The 19,749-nt window shown below is 41.7% G+C and overlaps 1 protein-coding gene across 2 annotated transcripts in view; it reads right to left on the bottom strand.

The window, feature by feature from the left end:
* PPM1H (protein phosphatase, Mg2+/Mn2+ dependent 1H) overlaps window positions 1-19,749 on the bottom strand; it is an 81,440-nt gene that overhangs the window by 42,321 nt on the left and 19,370 nt on the right. Inside the window, exons 1-3 of one of the 2 annotated variants that reach the window (XM_033162737.1) lie at window positions 8,989-9,077; window positions 8,243-8,411; window positions 4,013-4,357 (exon numbers count right to left, since the gene is read on the bottom strand). In XM_033162737.1, the coding sequence (XP_033018628.1) occupies window positions 4,013-4,357; window positions 8,243-8,411; window positions 8,989-9,011 (537 nt within the window). In that variant the 5' untranslated portion in view covers window positions 9,012-9,077. Of the gene's footprint in view, window positions 1-4,012; window positions 4,358-8,242; window positions 8,412-8,988; window positions 9,078-19,749 lie in introns of those variants that run through there. The other variant, XM_033162736.1, reaches the window with a different exon arrangement.

Below are 19,749 nucleotides of genomic sequence, written 5' to 3'. Positions count from 1 at the left end.
CAGGCACAAGCTGGAGCAAGATGTACTGGTAAACTGCCCAACGAGGCCACCTTCTGGCTCAAGTGTGAACTGCACTTCAGGCTCCTCCAGACAACCTATTTACTATTCAGTATTCGTCGTGTTTGATGAACACAGAGGTATAAAAGTAACAAAGCCCTCAAAAGCTAGTGAAGTTGTTCATATCACAAACGCACTAAGTTTATCTCCCCACTGCTTTAATATTTTTATTGTACGTTTTGTTAAATTCAGCATGGAGAAGCAATCTGGAGATGAGTCAAATGGTTTATTATTAGCCGAATTTATTTTTAATACCTTTTTAAAAAGAAAAAGAAAAACATGCACATTTGAACATGATCCACAAGGAAATACTGCTGCATACGGTTTTGTTCCTGTGCACGCTTAAAGTCATCTCATACAACAGAAAGGCAGACCGAACTCACTGCATCCAAAGTTGTTACTCTGATAAATGGCACTATGCAAACTGGGTATATATTTTTTCTAGTTGTATGTGTTTTTACATCTAATCTCTTCAAAATTCACCAGTGTTAAAATAAGATGTATATAGGATTTGCAGCACTTCTATATAGAGATGGTTCTAAAGGTAAAGGGACCCCTGACTGTTAAGGTCCAGTCGCAGACGACTCTGGGGTTGTGGTGCTCATCTCGCTTTACTGGCCAAGGGAGACGGCGTACAGCTTCCAGGTCATGTGGCCAGCATGACTAAGCCGCTTTTGGCAAAACCAGAGCAGCACACGGAAACGCCGCTTACCTTCCCAGCGTAGCGGTACCTATTTATCTACTTGCACTTTTTTGGGCGTGTTTTCGAACTGCTGGGTGGGCAGGAGCAGTGACCGAGTAACGGGAGCTCACCTCGTCGCAGGGATTCGAACTACCGACCTTCCGATCGGCAAGCCCAAGAGGCTCAGTGGTTTAGACCACAGAGCCACCCACGTCCCTCAGAGATGGTTCTAGTGAAGATCAAATCCCCTGCATATTGATACGCAAAGTAAATCAAGAAATTCGGCATGGTAGTGCAGTAGCATGTTAAGAGGTACCAGTTCCAATCCTTGACATCTCCTACAAAGTAGGGCTGCAAAAGACCCTGGTCTGAAACCCTAGAGAGCTGCTGCACTGTTGTATGAGATGACAGTGTGGGCAATGCTGATTCAGAAAGAGGCAGCTTCCTACATCCAAATCCAATTACAGTGGTACCTCGGGTTAAGAACTTAATTTGTTCTGGAGGTCCATTCTTAACCTGAATTACCACTTTAGCTAATGGGGCCTCCCGCTGCTGCCGCCGCGCTGCCACCGCGCGATTTCTGTTCTCATCCTGAGGTAAAGTTCTTAACCCGAGGTGCTATTTCTGGGTTAGTGGAGTCTGTAACCTGAAGCGTCTGTAATTCGAGGTACCACTGTAAAATCAGCACACAGCATTCATTTGCGAAGCAAGGACCATAGCTCAGTGTTCACACTGGATGCAGAACATACCAGGTTCCCCCCACCAGGTTCAATCCCAGGCAGGGCTGGGAGAGAGAGCCCTGGAGAGCTGCTGCCTGTCTGCGTAGGCAATACTGAGCTAGATGGGCAATGGCCTGACATCGGCATATAAAGGCAGCTTCCTGTGTCCCTACAGATCCTGCATGCTTTATTCTGAACTCAAGAAACCAAGTGACGTTTTGTTTACCCTTTGAAGGGCAGTGTAATGGACGGGAGGTAGGAGATTAGTGCCGCAGGGGCAGAGTGGTGGGTTTGTCAGGAAGCTCCGTAAATAATGGAGCTTTTTACATTTACTGGCCCTATCCAGCTCTATCTGTACATAAACAAAATGTACAGACAAACTGCCTAAAAAACATGGATGAGAGCACATATCCAAATACACACAGGACCGCACATCCAATGGAAAGCGATGTGACTAAATGCTTCAGACTGAGACTGGAACTACAGGCAACAATCTAGCAAGGAAGAGATGCCTTAGTTGGGTCTGGGCAACCACTTGCAGCGTGGACCCAAAGAAACACAGATAGAACTCTTCTCATAAGACAAGGTTTCCCACATCCCTCCTCTTCAACTGCTGCCCTTGGGGACCTCCAAGATGCCAGTTCTGAGCATGGAGCATGCAAGGAGAGTGACAGAAGACTGCACACATCAATGTGTGCAGAAGAAGGCAATATAAATCATGGGGCCAACTTGCATGGGTCAGAAAAGTCCCTTTCTACTCAAGCAAGCCACCTCTGAATCAAACCTGTGGATTTCTCAAACACATCCAACTGTACGGACTAGAAACTGCCCATTTTAAAAAGGGCATAAGATTCTCAAGGTTTTGCACTTGCTTTGCACATTCCTGTAGGTGTGAATGCAAGAAAACCTAAAATGCAAAACTAACATTTTTACCAAGGGGTTTCCAAGCATTAACTTATTTTTTATATTCATCTGGTGAAACCAATTTTTTTTCTACATAAGTTCAGTAATATTCTGGTTCTCATGTTTAATCAATATGAATGTTTTAAACAACTTTTAATTTTATCTTGCTAATTCATGCTTCTGCCCTCAATTATTTTTCAGCCCCAATTATTTTTAAACAACAGGGTCTCTCTAGGGCTTCTGAAGCAGTATCAAAGAAGGGAAAACCACAAAAGATGTAACCCATGGAGATGATCAGAACAGTAATTATCAAACAATTTAATGATTTATAGTTACTGAGAACAATTTAATTATTAGCAGCCAGTGGACACAAAGGAGGAAAAATCCCACAAAGTCTGTACAAAGAAAGGGCCGTTTTTTTCTCCACCATAACACATGTGACCAATACGACTTGCAAATGCAATCTCAGAATCTGATTAGTCTCCATACTTTGTCCTAAATTAATGTTAACTCGTTTAATTAGAACCCAATTCATTCCCTATATTTCCAAAGTTCATGGGTGACTGTGAATTTAACAGCAGGTTTGGGGGAACCTGAAGGTTTTCAGAAATAATTTTTTTTTTAACCACCCCAGATGGAAAGACACCCAAAAACAGTCTTATGAGGACTGAGAATCCTAAGTGGCTACAGAATGCCGACTGATCGTTAGGGCCAGAGGAGGGAGAAACAACAAATCAGATGGCACAGAATGGAGTGTCATAGAGAGGGGCATGGTTGGCTAACGGGAAAATGGCAACATTTTGTCATAGCTTCCATGTGTAAAATAAACATTTCTAGCTTCTCACACAAATACATTCCAAGACAAAACAGAGGGAGAGAGAAGGAGAGAGCAAGAGGGAAAGAGGGAGCAGTGCTTCACTCATAGTCAGTTTGCAAATCTACTCCAAACCATGGTTTATGAAGGAACCATGGTTTGCTATGGTACACAATGTAACATGGTTAACATAGGAAGGGGGGAAAGTGGTCTATAAAGGAGAGATGAGGCACAGGAACAGTAGTTCACAAAACTAGTTATGGAGTACAAATCATGATTTTATGAAGTCAGCGTTACATTCGCACTGGGGAAGGTGATGCAATGCATCAGCTACTGGCTATACACTCTGGTTATACTCTGTCATCAACTTAGGGCTCTTCCGGTGAAGTCTACCATAGGCCCAGCAAAGAAAAACAGGTCTACGTTAACTGAGTCGGGTCACAGATTCTTGGGTGCACCACTGCAATAGTTGCCACCTGCTTGCCCTCCACTGCCACATGGATCATGACTGTCGCCTAACTCTAAACCAGTGTTCTGTGCCCTCTTTTAGACTGCAACGTGGAAGCTCTCACCTGTGACACTGAAGGCACACACTGTCTGCCCACAATTACTCATATTAGGACCGTTACGCAGGTTTCTAGTGGAGGTTCATTTTGCCAGTAAAAGCCCAATAATACTATTAAGAAGACTGGCATTTAGTTTATCTTTAGCAGACAGACTTATTAAATGTGCTGACGTCGGCATGTCAATTCCCCCTCCCCACCCCCCAGCTGTACCCAAAACAACAGAGAAGGATCCTACCAATAGATTACTAAGCACAACAGAAGAGACACCTACCATTTCCCTGAAAGCTGTCTCAATAGCCCCCATAATGAGGCACTGGTGAGATATCTTCTTCTCTGTAAAGAAGCGAGTCGGAGGGGTGCTGGGTGATCCCGGGGCGCCGACACTCCCCCGTAAGGAGGCTGCTCTGGTTAGAGTTCGGGTGTTAGCAGCCATGCTTTCTGGCTCCTCCCCCAAGCAGGTCGGGGGAGGGACGGCCGAGTTCTTCAGGATGTCCACAATCTCCTGCAGCTGCTCTGCAATATGATGCTGAAGCAGCTTTGATGCTACGACAGCCGCCCCAGATCCAGCGTGCCCATCAAATAACGACCAGTAGTGGAAAGATACGCCGTCCGATTCCTGCGTAAGTATTATATATATATATAAAAAAAACATAAATGAATGGGGTTTCAAGAGTGGCTCCAGCCATGAACAAATGCATTTCCCAATGTCAATTCCCAATTCCAAGGATGGCTCGATCATGTTAAGATCTGTTTTAAGTGCTGGTCATTTATAGTCATTTAGTTCCCTTTGTATTTCACCACTGAGATAGGACACCCAGAAATAATAACCAGTTTCGCTGTGGTTCTGCCACAGGAAAACCTAAAAATCTGCCACCAGATAGTTTTTTAAAAAAATAATTAAGTGACACATTTGTGTTATTTTATTTATAAAAGTATTTTATAGGGAAGCTAAAGGTAAATGACCCTCGGGCGGTTAAGTCCAGTCAAAGGCGACTATAGGGTTGTGGCACGCATCTTGCTTTCAGGCCAAGGGAGCCAGTGTTTGTCCACAGACAGCTTTCCGGGTCATGTGGCCAGCATGATTAAACCGCTTCTGGTGCAAAGGGACACTGTGATGGAAACAAGAGTGCATAGAAACGCCGTTTACCTTCCCGTTGCTGTGGTACCTATTTATCTACTTGCACTGGCGTGCTTTCAAACTGCTAGGTTGGCAAGAGCTGAGACAGAGCATCAGGAGCTCACCCCATTGTGCGGATTCAAACCGCCAACCTTCTGATCGGCAAGCCCAAGAGGCCCAGTGGTTTAGACCACAGCGCCACCCGCATCCCTGCTAACTGGCAGGTCTACTCAGAACTAAACCGCAATAAGGTCAATAAGACTCACACCCTGCATGCAGGGTTTGATTTTCTGAGCATAGTTCAATATATATGAATAAACACTCACTGCATGCATCTAACCAAGTATCCCCTGGCCTGTGACAATTCATTGCACAATTTCATTTTACATTTACAATTAGATCCATACGCTGCTTTTCCACCCAAGGCCCTCAAAGCAGGTTATGACCAAAAATAAAAACACAAGCCTCATTTTATGAAACAAGATTGGAGTAACCCAAGACAAAACAAGATCAATCAGATATTTGATAACTATGCATAAACATTAGATTATTAGCCGCAAAAACAAACAAACAGTAAAATCCAAAATTTGAAGCTTGGCTGAACAAAGAGAGGACTAATTGCAGTCGTTAACAGTAATCAACAGGTTTTCCACACCCATCAGCCAATCACCCATTCCCACCACCCTTCTGAGTAATACCCCTCCTCACTCTCTCACTATATATAAGGGTCTGGTGACTTCTATTTCAGTGTATCTGAAGAAGTGTGCATGCACATGAAAGCTCATACCAAGAGCAAATTTAGTTGGTCTCTAAGGTGCTACTGGAAGGATTTTTTATTTATTTATTTATTTTGTTTTGACTATGGCAGACCAACACAGCTACCTACCTGTAACTAATACAGTTTTGTGTGTGTGTGTGTGTGATAATTAAGAAAAAAGCACATGTCACAGTACTTAAAATTGCTTTAAGGAGTACACCAGTACATTTCCAAGCTACTAGATTTTCCCCCAAAATCTTTCTGAGGCTGTCTGCAAGTTGATGTGATGCTGGGAGACTTCTCCTAAGTGCTTGCAACCCTCAGGTTTTTATCCATTTGCTTTAATAAGTTTTGAGAGATGCAACAATATCTCAGCAAGACACACAGAATGAAATGTCTCACTTCTGTGCTACTACCACACATTAATGTGGCACACAAGGAAGGCCAGCTTCAGATTCTTTTAAAAAGGGAGCCCAGTGAAATGGGCTAGCTTCTGGAACAAGACTGCCCTCTAGTAGCAAGCGTTTCGCAGCAATCATATTTTAAAGCTAATCTCTTCTGAAACACTGAAGCTCAATAAACTCGGGCTATATATTTCAAAGCATGTTATCATCTATACATATATTAAATTCTTAACCGGTTTTCAAATGAGGCACCCAGAGAACTGGGAAATGAACCATGGAACAGCCAAAGTACAGTTTAACATTTGTATGCTCAAGTCTAACTTAAGACTATTGAATCTTATTTGAGGACAAGAAGTTCCTTCACAAAATCTACAACGCAGAGAAACAGGTGTGTGAGCAAGATTTTATGGGTTTAAAGCAGAAGAGGGCACAGATTTGCATATGATGATTTATATTCTAGGCAAAATTGTGTTCTCATTTGCGACTGAGGTACAGGGACTGAAACTAAATGAACTAAGATGTCTGACAGTGAGGTCAGCAAATTAAAACTTTTCCGTAACTGTATTTCTATACTAGAAATGACTTAACCTGTTGAATCTCTGCCTGTCAAAGAACTTTCAGGCAGAAGAGCCCTGATCTGCAGCAGTGCTACCACTAAACCATGCAAAGCCAGTTGTTGTTTTACTACATTTTCCTTTTTTAAAAAAGCCAAGAGACTAGAGTGTACGATTCAGGGTTGTCGTACACTCTTCTCTCAGTCCTCCCACCCTCAATCCACCTACCACTGTATAACAAAATTGGGCTATATTGGAGGGGTGACATAGCCCATGCTCTCTCTCTGCCGCAATGCCCCCCCATATATGGATATACTAAAATGGGCTGGACGTGTGTGGCAATTCTTTTAATGTTTGCATACTCAAAAGAGGGGGAATCACATTTCTGAAAGAAATTAAATCAGTTAGAAAGAGCAAATAATCTCCTGTGTTTGCAGCCAACTTTCGGTTTTGGGTGGGGACACCTAAACTAAAACCTTGAATTCCTTGATTGTTTTCTCTGGGCAGCAACCACTTCTTTACCAAAGAAAAACAAAGGACAGCTTCAAAATGAACCAGCAAGTCCTCCATTGTCTCAAGTTACGTTGTTCAGAGAAGGGACTTCCTGGTTAAGGCCATTTTTGGATCTTCCCTGGCACACACACCTGCGATTCTAGAATTTCTCTACAGCACTCACAGCTGTGACTTTACTCTCATTTTCTAAAAGCACTGAAAGGCAGGAGTGGATTCATTTCACACATTTTGCTTTATTATCTCTCATTTTACAAGTGCTAGAGACTTTCATTTCTCAAAAGTTTTTTTTTGGGGGGGGGAACAAGCTCAGAGTCTCCTCCCTCTTGTTGGCCCCAGGTAAACTGGCATCTTTTGGGGAAAGGGAGAAGCTGCATCTGTCTCTGGCTGCACCTGTTATTTGATGAACCTCAAATCATGTACCAGGAGCAGAAGCTGCAGAGCTGTAGCCAACTGGCTCACCCTGAAGAGTAGATGCTCTAAAACCAATGGACTTAAATGAGCATGTCCATTAAACTAAATGGGTCTAACTTAGTTGGATACCACACGTAATTTTGAATGTCACTGCTCCCAAGGTGAATCATGGAGGCGAACAGGAGCTTCTGCTCACAGCTAATGAGCCTTACAACCTGGGCATCCTAAGCAGTTTCACCCTCTGCAGCCACCATGACCAGCTGTAATCACCTAACCCTTATTTATCATACTAAGAAGAGTTCTGCCAAAGGCTCATCTGAACCCCACACCCCGTTCTCACAGGGGTGAACCAGGTGCCAATGTCAACTTCGGAAATAGGAATGAGTGCAATAGCGAGTCTTGCCGATAAGTCTTCTCCTCTCTGGATTTGTCTGGTCCTCTTTTTAAGCTGCCCATGAGCTGAAGCAATCATTGGAAGCATTTCAGGGGGTGAACCCAGAGCTTATAAGTCAATCCACATTTTCAACACAATTGTTCTTAGGGGTGCAAAACAACCTGAGCAATCAAAGACAGCACCAGAAGCTGGAAAGAATGGGAACTATTGCCCATTCTACCCACAACTGCCATGCTTACACACATGTGTTTTACTGAGAGAATGTTGCAGCATAGACTACTTGCACAAGGATTCTGCAAGTGAAGCAACCATCTCACTGTGGACAGATTAAAGAAGGAAACGGCAACTTACTGAATTCTCTTTCAGCTGCAGTCCTTCCCCATTTGGCAACGAAGACCTCCGTTTAGTAGAGGAGTTTTTGTTTGGTGTGGAATTAGTTCCTCCTGCTTTCTTCTTAACTGAAAGTACTTCACAACTGGCCTGGTCTTCATTGTGTGTACTTTTACCCGCATTGATCACCCTAATAAATAAACAAAATATAAATAAGCTGAGTAAGAAGTTATTAAAAAAAAAAAGACAACAACATGTGTTTGTGTTTATTTGAGGAATTTGTACGCCACCCTTCAATAATATACACACAGAGGAAGAATACATACAAAATTTTAAAAATACAACATTCAGATTCAATTCACTTGGAATAAGCCATATGCCTACTCTGGCCTAAGCAAGGGCTGCTGGGAATAAAGCCAGAAAATTCAGTCTACAATTCTGTAATTCTCCACAATCATTTCTTGACTTGGAGGGAATCACACTGTTGGGACACTTCTGAAGGGACAGGAAGCTCAGAGCACAAAATCCATACTGGATAAAATTAATGGTCCATCTTACACAGCAATCTGCCCATCAACAATGGCCGCACATCTGTTTCATGGATGCTCAAATAAGGACATAATGGTGGAACCCATTCCCTGCTTTTAATCCTAAACATATGGTAAATAAGGACTGTTTATCTCGGAAAACTGAGGCTGCATTTTGGCTACCATGGCTAGCAGAACCCAAAATTCCTATTCATGTATTCATCTAATCTACTTATTTACAGGGATTTCTGCCATACACCCATCAACTGTGATTAGAACAGCTACTGGCAGCTACAACTGCAGTACAAGATTATTTCTTATCCATCCCCTTCCTGTGTCCAATGTTACTCAATATGGAAAAGGCTTGTTGCCAACATTTTTTCCCACATTGTGACATGCAATGGCATCACAAAATACAAGACAGCAAGGCTTCCAAGGTGGCATGGTGAAGTCTTTCAAACTCAGGAACTTCCTGGGCTCATTGTGAAATTTTGGTTGGTCCCAATAAAGACGTCGCCTGCTGCAGCTTTTATAAAGTTTTCTAGGAAACGGGTCTTTGATAGTATCAACTGTTTCCTTGCCCCTTTGTCTCCCAAATATTGTTTCTCAAATCTGTGAATTGGTTATCCAAGTATATATGGCCAGAGGGAAAATCTCAAACATTCATGCTGTCATAATTAAGATTTTGGACAGCATGGCAGTTATTTCAATCTGTATCTCCTGAGGTGCCTGAAAAGTAAATAGTCACACTGTTTCTGAAAGCAATGATGATATTACTTTGAGATCTCAGAACAGCTAAATTATTTCACAATAGTGTAACATGCGAAACGGGCCTCGTGGCATCAGCATTTCCAGACATTCTATGAATGAGATGGATTTTTCTTGACTATGTTGAAAAATCAGCCTTCCCCCAACCTTCAACTACAACTCCCAACAGCCCCAGGCACAAGAGTCAGGGATGCTGGGAGATGTCTTCTGAAACATCTTGTGGGCACCAAGTTGTTAAGGGCTTCTTCAGATCAAGCCTACACAGCATATAAGCCGCCAAGCTGAACATACTCCCCCCTTGCCTCATATTTCACCCCACTAGAGACTAAGAACTCTTTTGCTTTTTGCTGCCTGCCTGTGATAACAGAAATAGGGAGACCACAGTAGATAACCAACAACCTGCATTTGGCTTAGTGGGGCTCTATCTGTGCAGAGCTGCTTTGGACAACAAGATTTTAAACAAAGGTTTCTGCAGTGCTGTAAATGCCACCAGCAAACACCTGGGAGAAAGCCTTATGAAACAGCACAGTAAACTAAAGCAGAGGGAGACAAGAGGAACACTCATATACTGGGGGTAATCCATCCATCTCAATACGTCATGAAAACTGTATCTGTGAGTGGTGAGCTGCCAGGAGCAAGAAACTAAAAATTTATCCAGCATCGACCTATACCCTGGTTTTCCTCCCAAAGGTGCCCAAAACAACTACCCATCTAGAACACAAAAAAACCTCAAATCAGTTCAAGAAGTTACAGAAAGAGCAGCAGACTAAACTGTCAGCTGGAATAATCAGGTCTTTTAAAAAGGCACCCGAAAACCATTACAAATCTAACTGTAGCTACAAACAAAATAGGAAATTCTTTCCAGTAGCACCTTAGAGACCAACTAAGTTTGTTCTTGGTATGAGCTCATACCAAGAACAAACTTAGTTGGTCTCTAAGGTGCTACTGGAAAGAATTTCCTATTTTGTTTCGACTATGGCAGACCAACACGGCTACCCACCTGTAACTGTAGCTACAAAAAGGTTCTCTCCTTCATGTCAAACATACCTCCCAGACCAGTGTGACACAACATGGAGCTTCCTCAACCTGATCTCAAGGTGAAGTTCACAGAAGGAGGGGAAAGAGATTTAGGCATTCTGGCCCCAGACTGTATGCAGTCCAGACACCCAGTTCAGACCCTTGGGACAAATGGGTCTCAATAGTCAGCAATAGGCAGGCTGACAGTTCTGTTTTATTACCTCCCTTAATCATAAGAAAACCTGATGCATCCAAATGCTTGCTTTCAGCATCGGTCATTCAAAAATGCTACCCTTTCTTCCCAAGCTATCAAAATTATGCAAATTGTGACACCTTTGTGCCTAGGTGCAATGTGGAGGTGCCAATTCACACTCAATGGGTGAAGACGAGCTGAACTGGGTTGTTATGTTACAAACAAACAAAATATTTAAGTGTGGGACTGCACACACAGCAAAGATGAAAGCAGACAAATGAGAGGAACCATTAACTTTTTCATTAATTTTCTCTTACGTTTTCCAAACAGGGCCTTTCAGATGGGACATGTATGAAAGGCTCCCCCTTCACTCCAGGCAGACATGTTAAGACATTCTTTAATCTGCCCTATTACCGGTACCTTATTCTCCTCCCTCTCTAAAACTATCCCCCGTATTTACAGAAAAATCGAATGTAGGTCTCCTTGGAGACAGCTTCAATTTTGAATCAATTTTATTAAACATTTTCAAGATACAATACCATAAAAACCAAGCAAAGCTATTATCTAAAGAGAGAAAAATAATAAAAGGGGAAAGAAAAGAGAGAGGAATAGGAAAAAAAGAAACACACCCACACAAACACAAAATGTTATATTCTATCAACCTTCTATCTTAATCTACAATACACAGAGACCCACATCTTCCTGGCTCCCTGGGACTTATACTTAATATTATTTAATATATATATATATATTTTAAAAACTATATTGGTGGTAGTTTCTATTCACTTCCATGATACTTGCTCCCAAAGTAGTTCATATACAACCATAACCTAAATATCACAATAATATAATATCCCACTGAAGGCACACATCTTTACCCTGGCCTAGAATATTTGTGTTGTGTGTTTTCAGGACCCCATCCTATTTCTGTGACTGTAATTTGTTTTAGATGTTTTGAATACTGAATGTTAAATTGCTATAACTCACCCTGGGACCTGCTGGTGGAGGAGGAGTAATAATAATTAATAATAATAATAATAATAATAATAGCAATGTGGCAATCTGCAGACTTGGGGTCTCCCAGGGTTCAAGGAAAACAAGATAAATGGCTTATGTAAAATTATTTCAAGCATTTAAAATTCTCCTTCACGTTTAATATGTGTGGAAAGTTTAAACTGAGAGTTTGGCAGTGGTGGCGCTAATCCATTTTGATACAGCTGTCAACTTAAATTAGCACACAGCTATTCACGTGACTGGAACCAGTTCACATATGCCAACAGAGGATTTTTTTTCCCTTTCTTAGTACTCACTCCCTGCAACATACATATATAGCATGAAATAATGTCATCCGTTTATCAGAAAACTACTGCAGCAAAACCAGAAAGCAACACACCATCTTTGTGTGAAGTTCTCCCCTACATATGCATGTTTGCTTGGAACCTGATTCTAATGGTGAGAAGTTGTAGTGAGAAGTTTTAGCAAAGGAAATCTATTTTTTGCTTTTGCAATTAAGATTCGGCAGCTTTGTCTTATTACGAGACAGACATGTGGTCTCTCAGCAGCAGGATTCTTCTTATGTTCATTACACTCAATAAGGGAAAATAATATATTATTTATTTATTTAATCTGTATACTGTATTCTGTTCACAACAGAAAATTACAGTATACAAATCACAAAATATATAATAATAATAATAATAATAATAATAAATAATAATAATAATAATAATAATAATAATATAAAAACACAAAAGACATAAAAAACAAAGACAGTAAAACATGGCGTTTCACTCAGCAAGATAACTCCTCCTAAGCACATTGTGAGTCATCCTTTAGAAAACTCCCATATGTCTTTTCACTGTGATTCTTGCACTTCTTGCATGTGTAGAGGATGCTAACAAAACCATCCCAAATCAGGCTCAGAAGAGAATTCAGAGACTCAGTGAAGTTTCTCTCAAAAGGAAAGGCAAACTTTACAAGGCCTCAAATACTTATCTGGCTCAGGTAAAAATCTGAGCCAGAGAAGAACTGCCAGTTTTACTTGCCTTTCATGACAAAAATATCCAGGGTAAATCCAACAAGAGGTCACTAATCTGATGGAATAAAGAAGAGTTAATTCTTTGCAAACTATCTATTACATACACCACCAGTTCCTATTAAAGCACTGCTGGCATTTATGTGCATGCAGGCAAACACCCAGGTCCCGCAAGAGCTCCCTACTGGAGAATTGAGACTAAGCATATTTTGTTAAGGTCACTGTGGTTCAATAACTTTTCCCTTTCCTCCAGTCAGATATACATCTTTATATGCCTAGAAGCATGAGATGAACTACACTTACTAATAATGATATCATACAGTTTGGCAAATTAGGTTTTGCTATGCTTATTACATCAATTTATAGATGCTAGACAGCGGCTATTACAATTTAGCCACTAATCTCCCCACAAGTTCTAGCATGAGGATGATAAAATATTTAGAAGGAATCTGCTCGGAAGGCAAATGTTAGCTTCTAATTAACATTTTCAAACCACCACAACATGATAATTATATCCCTGAGATATTTATGCTTCGTGGATCTGTAGCATACATCGTGCCCTGGTTATATTGTCAGAAGACTGATTTAGAGGCAAATTAAAAACAAAACAAAACCAAGTGCATTAAGAGCAGCTAACAAATCCATAAACTTTTTCAACAGGCTTTCTCAATCATAATACAGAGCATTATAGCTATGCCAAGATGTGATGGCATAGCTATAATGCACTGTTTGTAATAGAAATAAACAGTGCAAATTTTCTTGCTTCACTGGTTGTTGCAATCCTGTTACCACGTGGCTACAAGAGGCAGTGGCTCTGTCACAGTGACAATGTCCACATTGTGGCACATAAGCCAGTCAGCCCCATCTATAGAAAGAGTAAGAAAACGGCGAGCACCCAGAATAAATCAGAAAAAGGGGAAGGAGAAAAATCTCAAGATGTTGGATATGGTTTTATTTATAAGCAAGCCCAATGTGTCAATTTACGCAAGCTAACATGTCCACATCTTGATATTTCCCCCCTTCTTTTCCTTTTTCTCTCTCCTTCCATTTGGAACAAAAGCAATCCATGCATCCTGCAACATGAGCAGTGGTGGGGGCCCTTTGCGTAAACCACCACCTTGTGGACCTCCTTAACCTGAAACGAACAGGACATGGAAGCCAAGACTTCATCTTGGGCACACCTTACAAAGCAAGAATGGCACTTTTGTTATGGCAACCAGCCCTCAGGCAGGTTTAGGGCACTAGAGCAAAGTCCAATCATGCCATCCTTGGGAGCCAATCTTGAACAAGATCATTATGCCCTAAGACACCCTAGGATATCAAAGGCCACACGATGCAGTGCTATCCTGGATTGGCAGCCCTGGGCTCAATCTTGACCATATCAGTCCATGGGATCAAACCTGAAGCAATTGGATTGTGTTCTTTTTCAACCATGTTCCAGTGAATCACATACTGTTAATCTGGAACATACGGTATCTGTAAATGTTAAAGTTTCCCCTTGCCCTTAAATTGGAAATGGCTACCAACACCCTAGGTCTCCCATGTTGTCTCGCCACCTCTACCTCCCACTGAGAAAACCATCAAGAAAGCACATACATATTTGGCATGTGCTACCTGATTACAATCACATCTGGAGCAAGAGCGGGTTTGCACTTCCTGCATCTGCCCCCTCTATTGTATACTAATTGCCCCAGTCTGCACTAGGTAGGGCTGGGCAAGATATCAATATATAATCCAATACCGGTTTGAAGTCCATAATGTGTAATCAGTTTCTTAAATTTTGAACTGGCAATATATCGTGCATCAGTGTGTGTGAGTATGTGCACTATGCAAAAATCACAACGTGGGGGAAACGGCTAAGCCAGTCAATGCTTCTCTCAATTCCTGCAGCCCGTTAATGTTGCCAGCTCAGCTCAGCTCTCCCTGGCCTCATGCAAGGAGCAGCAAATCACAAGAGCAGATGCCAGCAAAAATCACGTTGCAGGAAAAATCGTGAAGCCAGCCCATGCCTCTACATAGCTCTATCCTTATTTCAGACATTATGATTTATCAGTATACAGTGGTACCTCGGGTTGCGGAGACAATCCGTTCCGGGGTGCTGTTTGCACCCCGAAAAGTCTGCAGCCCGAGCAGCGATATCACGATTCTGCGCAGGCGCAACCTGCACAGAATGCTTCTGCGCATGTGCAGACCGCGCAGAGCGCTTCTGCGCGTGCAGCAAAACCCGGAAGTAAACACTTCCGGGTTTGCCGCGTTCGTAACCCGCGCCGTTCGCAACCCGCAGCGAACGCAACACAAGGTACGACTGTATTGCAATGTTTAGTTGGTGGTGTATCACAATGCTGAAAACCGGTTATCTCCCAGCCTTAGTCTGCACACCTCCTAGGTGCACTTGAGAGGCTGACATCAGTTTGTAGGCTCAAAACACAATTTGGAACCCCGATGTAGGGCTTCAGAATTACAATAGGGGGCAGTGGAACATGGGCATGCCATTTAGGAGCCAATTCCCACGTTACGCTTAGCAGTACAATGGAACGTCTCTGATCTCAGTTACCTAAACCCTTTTAACAAGTAAAGCTTCCACGTTGTTCTGGTAAGATAAACATTAGTCCAAAGTCATTTATACTTACAGTCTTTCTTGAATAACGTGTTGCTAACCAGCAACCCAAATCAACATACTGTACTACAGTGCTGTGCATTCTGATGATTCCCCTGTACTTGATTCAGTTTGTTAACTGGTTAATTTTTAAAATAAAAGGTAGCAATAACTTAAGCTTCTAATTTCAAAACAGAATTGTGTTGTACACAAACATTTTTTCTCTCTGGGGAGGGCTAGCAGCTCCAAAATTTGTTTTCCTGTTTCAGTTTTGCTAAAAAGCTCACAAAGTACATTGCAAGCACAATCAGCAATCGTAATGGATACTGTATTTGTTTTGCAATGTTTTAAAGGAGAACTGGCCCTGAAGTGCTTTTCTGAAAGCTTTTACAGAACCTGCACACCTTGATTCAAGATGACAGAACTGAAGGCCTGATTTGATAACCATAACAGATTGCTTCACATTTTTCAGAAAGTGGTAAGTCAATTTTAACTCGGCACGCTTGGGTGTGTTTCACAATTTGCTATCAGGGTCCAAAAATGTGTCTTTTTGTAAGGGGGAAAGCGCCTCTAGAAAACAAGGTAGCTGCCCAGTTAAGAGACAGCAAATTAGCTGGGCTTCCAAGAGTGCATTGTTGTATGTTCACCTTACTTCATTTATCAGGTTCATATCCCGTTATTTTTTACCTTATTTTTTTCTTAACTGTGTCTTGTTGCATCTACATGTGACAGCGATCTTCAAAATATTCACCCTGATCTAGCAATCAGCGTATGGTCGTAGTAAAAGGCTTTGTTGATATAGCACAGGTGTTCCAGTGTTAAGTTTCTAGGAGCTAAATGGCACCTTAAACCTAGGTTATGGGCGCAACAACGAAATGTCTAGGCGTGCTTTTTCATAAGAATACAAAGTTGAAAATGAATGAACTGCAGCTTCATTTTTCATATGGTCTAGACTCTAGTCCTTCTCCTGCTCGCCCCCTAATATTCTTAAGAGAGTTTCTTCTCTTGTCTTCAGAGAGTAGCTGGAAGTGAGGAGGCAGAAAAGGGCACTCCTTTCCTTCCACTCTGCAGTTTTAATCTGAAATCTTGGGCGCTGCACCCAGAGCTCAGAAACTTCTTGTACTAATGAAATTCCCTGTCGCAAAATGCGCCTAGAACAATGGGAGTTCTGAACACTGAACTGTTCAGCACATGAAAATATGAACAGGAAAGTACTTTCCACTACAGTGGTACCTCTGGTTACGTACTTAATTCGTTCCGGAGGGCCGTTCTTAACCTGAAACTGTTCTTAACCTGAAGCACCACTTTAGCTAATGGGACCTCCCGCTGCTGCTGCGCCGCCAGAGCACGACTTCTGTTCTTATCCTGAAGCAAAGTTCTCAACCTGAAGCGTTATTTCTGGGTTAGCGGAGTATGTAACCTGAAGCGTATGTTACCTGAAGCGTATGTAACCCGAGGTACCACTGTACTTGGAAAGAAGAGTGCAGATCAAAGAGATTTATCTTCTATGTGAGCCAGAGATGGTCACAAATAATGATAAAAAAAATAGTTCCACTTGACTGTATGATTTTGCACCTGCCTTTGCTTGTTCATAAGGTGCTCGTTTCAATACAAATGCATGCACTCCTGCAGAAAATTGAGAAGGTGCACTTCTCCCTATATTTCTCAATGCAACTGCGATTCTGAAATTCTTTCTATGATGAATGGTGGTACGGGTCACACCTAATGTTTTTTTCCTGTACCATAAGCACTTATGACATGGGACCATGATCATTTACCTTTCCAATTAATCAAGTGTTTCAGGTACTGTTTTTCTGACAGGAAGTTATCACTGGAAAAGGAACAGTTATTTCCAGCATTATGAAATAGCTTGGGCCTTCTAAAAACAGAAGCATATTCAAACCTAATTAAGAAGCCCTGATAGTTAAATAAGCATGCCTAGAATTTCCTGCTGAGCTTTACAGGATGGCAACAACAATCATGATGACAGGACCGTTCAGAAGCACACATTTCTCCAAGTAAAGCTTGTAATGAACAACGCGGTTCATTAGTTTTAATTAAGTACCCATTAGATAAAAGTTTTGACTCCTGCTCAAAGTTTAGAATGTTCTAATCTCAACTATCACTTCCCCAACCCCCTTCCTGTACTCACCTATACAAAGGCTATAGGCCTGAAGATGCTCACTTGGAAATTAAGTTCTACTCAGTTCAGCTGGGTTTTTTTTCTCTTTCAGTGAACATTTCAGATTAGAAACCAGGTGCACTGATGGGATAGTTTGCTCTAAGGGACTAGCACACTGTTGGAAGTAAAATTGAGACATTAAAGTTATTGCAAAGCTCTTGACTTGTTTGGTGTTAATGCCGGACTAGAGATATTTAAATTACCGTTTTAACTAATACCTCTGTGAAACAACAGGGATTTCTAAATTGAATGATTATTTGGCAAACCAAAGCTCCATTTTACTTCTCCCATGTCACCTGCCAACAGTTCTTTTTTAAGGAAAGACGCCAGAAATTCATGCACTGAACAAGTGTCAATTTTGAGTCCTGATTTTACACAGCATTATTAAAACTTTTTGACTTAAAACAAAAGAGAAGCTGAACTTTAGAAGAAGCCTGGTTCTTCTCCTCTAGCATCAGTTTGAAAGGTAAGTGAACATAAGCCGTTCTGGCAGGAAATAGAGCTGACAAGTTACATCTTCTCTCTCACTGCAGATTTCAGCATTTCCCTAAAGAAAAAGGATGGGGGGGGGAATCCTCAAGTCAAGAGGAGCCTCTCCAGCAAGGCAGTTAATTCTGCCACTTTGCAAAATGCACAAAAGCAGAAAGCAAAGAGGGGAACTGACCTCAGAAAAACCTAACAATACTTCCACCAATGTGGATAAATGGAACAAAATAAATTCTAGACCAGATAATCAAATTGTCATCTAGATGTTTGAAAGAGGGGCAGCTGGTGGTTTACTGATTTATGGTTTATTAAGCCATGGCTTATTATCAAGAGTGACCCCTGCCTAATAGTTTCATTATGAAAAAACAAAATAAAAAATAAAAAAAATTCCTTCCAGTAGCACCTTAGAGACCAACTAAGTTAGTTCTTGGTATGAGCTTCCGTGTGCATGCACACTGCCAATGAACTACAACCTGGAGCCTTGGTTTGGTGCAGGCTTTCGAACCTTGGGTTGTTTTAAATATGACTTGCTGTTGCATGCACTCCCAGCTTCCTTCCTTAATCGTGGTTTGCCTGACCACACCAAAGTGAATTGTTGGGAGCAGACCCCAGGCCCTTATTGATTTCTTTCTTCTTTGGCCATTGCATCATCCTTTACTGTGTATTGTGGCCAAAAGAAAGCACTGTGGGCTGAATGAGACTCTGTACACAAAGATTACTGGAGATTACACAGATGCTGTATCCATGAACAAGGGCATTGGGGTGTGTGTGTGTGTGTGTGCTTAAGTCCCACCCCACAAAGTCCCAAAGTGCACAGTCCCGCCCACCTTGTCCCTGACCTTCCCCATGTTTAGGGAGGGGTTAAGGTCTGCAGAGCCACCTGATCACACACAGGGTTCAAGCAAATGCAAGTAACATAGAAACCAAGCAACAATGGCTTCCACGTTAAGTCACCATCATGTGTGTCTCTTTGGGGCTCCCAAATCCATATATCTCACCGTTCTTACCTCCACCTTGTATCAGATGCAACCAAAGAGGGTTATCCTTTTAAACACATACACTTCAAACACTTGCATTTTAAAGATTAATGCATTTGCTGCTTCCTTCACCTCAAGTTTGTCAAAAGAATAACACACAGGAAGCCACACTGCAGAGAAAACAGGTGTGGCAACTGAACTTAATGCTTCATTATCTAATCCACCCCGTAGAACCTAAGTGCTTTTGAAGCTAACACAGTTTTTTCAGCTGTGGACAGATTGCTACAGCAGTAGCTCTTTTCAGTTCTGAAAATATAAGCTTGCATGTCCTCCCAGCTGTGCGAACAGCAAGGTAGTTGAGCCCTGAAAATGAGGGCAATGGGTTAGTTGTACAGAAAATGGGGGAGGGAAGTATTTTAATGATGTCAAGAGGGCACATTCCTTATCTCCGTTCAAAAGGATCTAGGCTGAAATGATTAACGCTTTTCTGATTCACACGGCAACCTTTTAAAAATGAAATGTAAAAACCTAGATGAATTTAAATTTGGTACAGACCAAGGCTACACTAACACAATTGGTTGGGTTGGTGTCTATTAGGATCGTGTTGAGAGATAGCCTACTAGGAATACATTGTCAGAGCTTCAGTCTTCAATGACGTTCTTTAGTCTTCCAGCCGCAATGAAAAGTGCTATTTATGACTAGAAACCCTGCAAAGGCATATAAGCCTGCAAGGGCTTAGACCCTATA

This window comes from Lacerta agilis, chromosome 10, assembly GCF_009819535.1.
Source record: "Lacerta agilis isolate rLacAgi1 chromosome 10, rLacAgi1.pri, whole genome shotgun sequence".
Taxonomy (NCBI): Eukaryota; Metazoa; Chordata; class Lepidosauria; order Squamata; family Lacertidae; genus Lacerta; species Lacerta agilis.
Note: the sequence above shows the minus strand (reverse complement) of the source record. Positions and strands in the feature narration are given on the sequence as shown.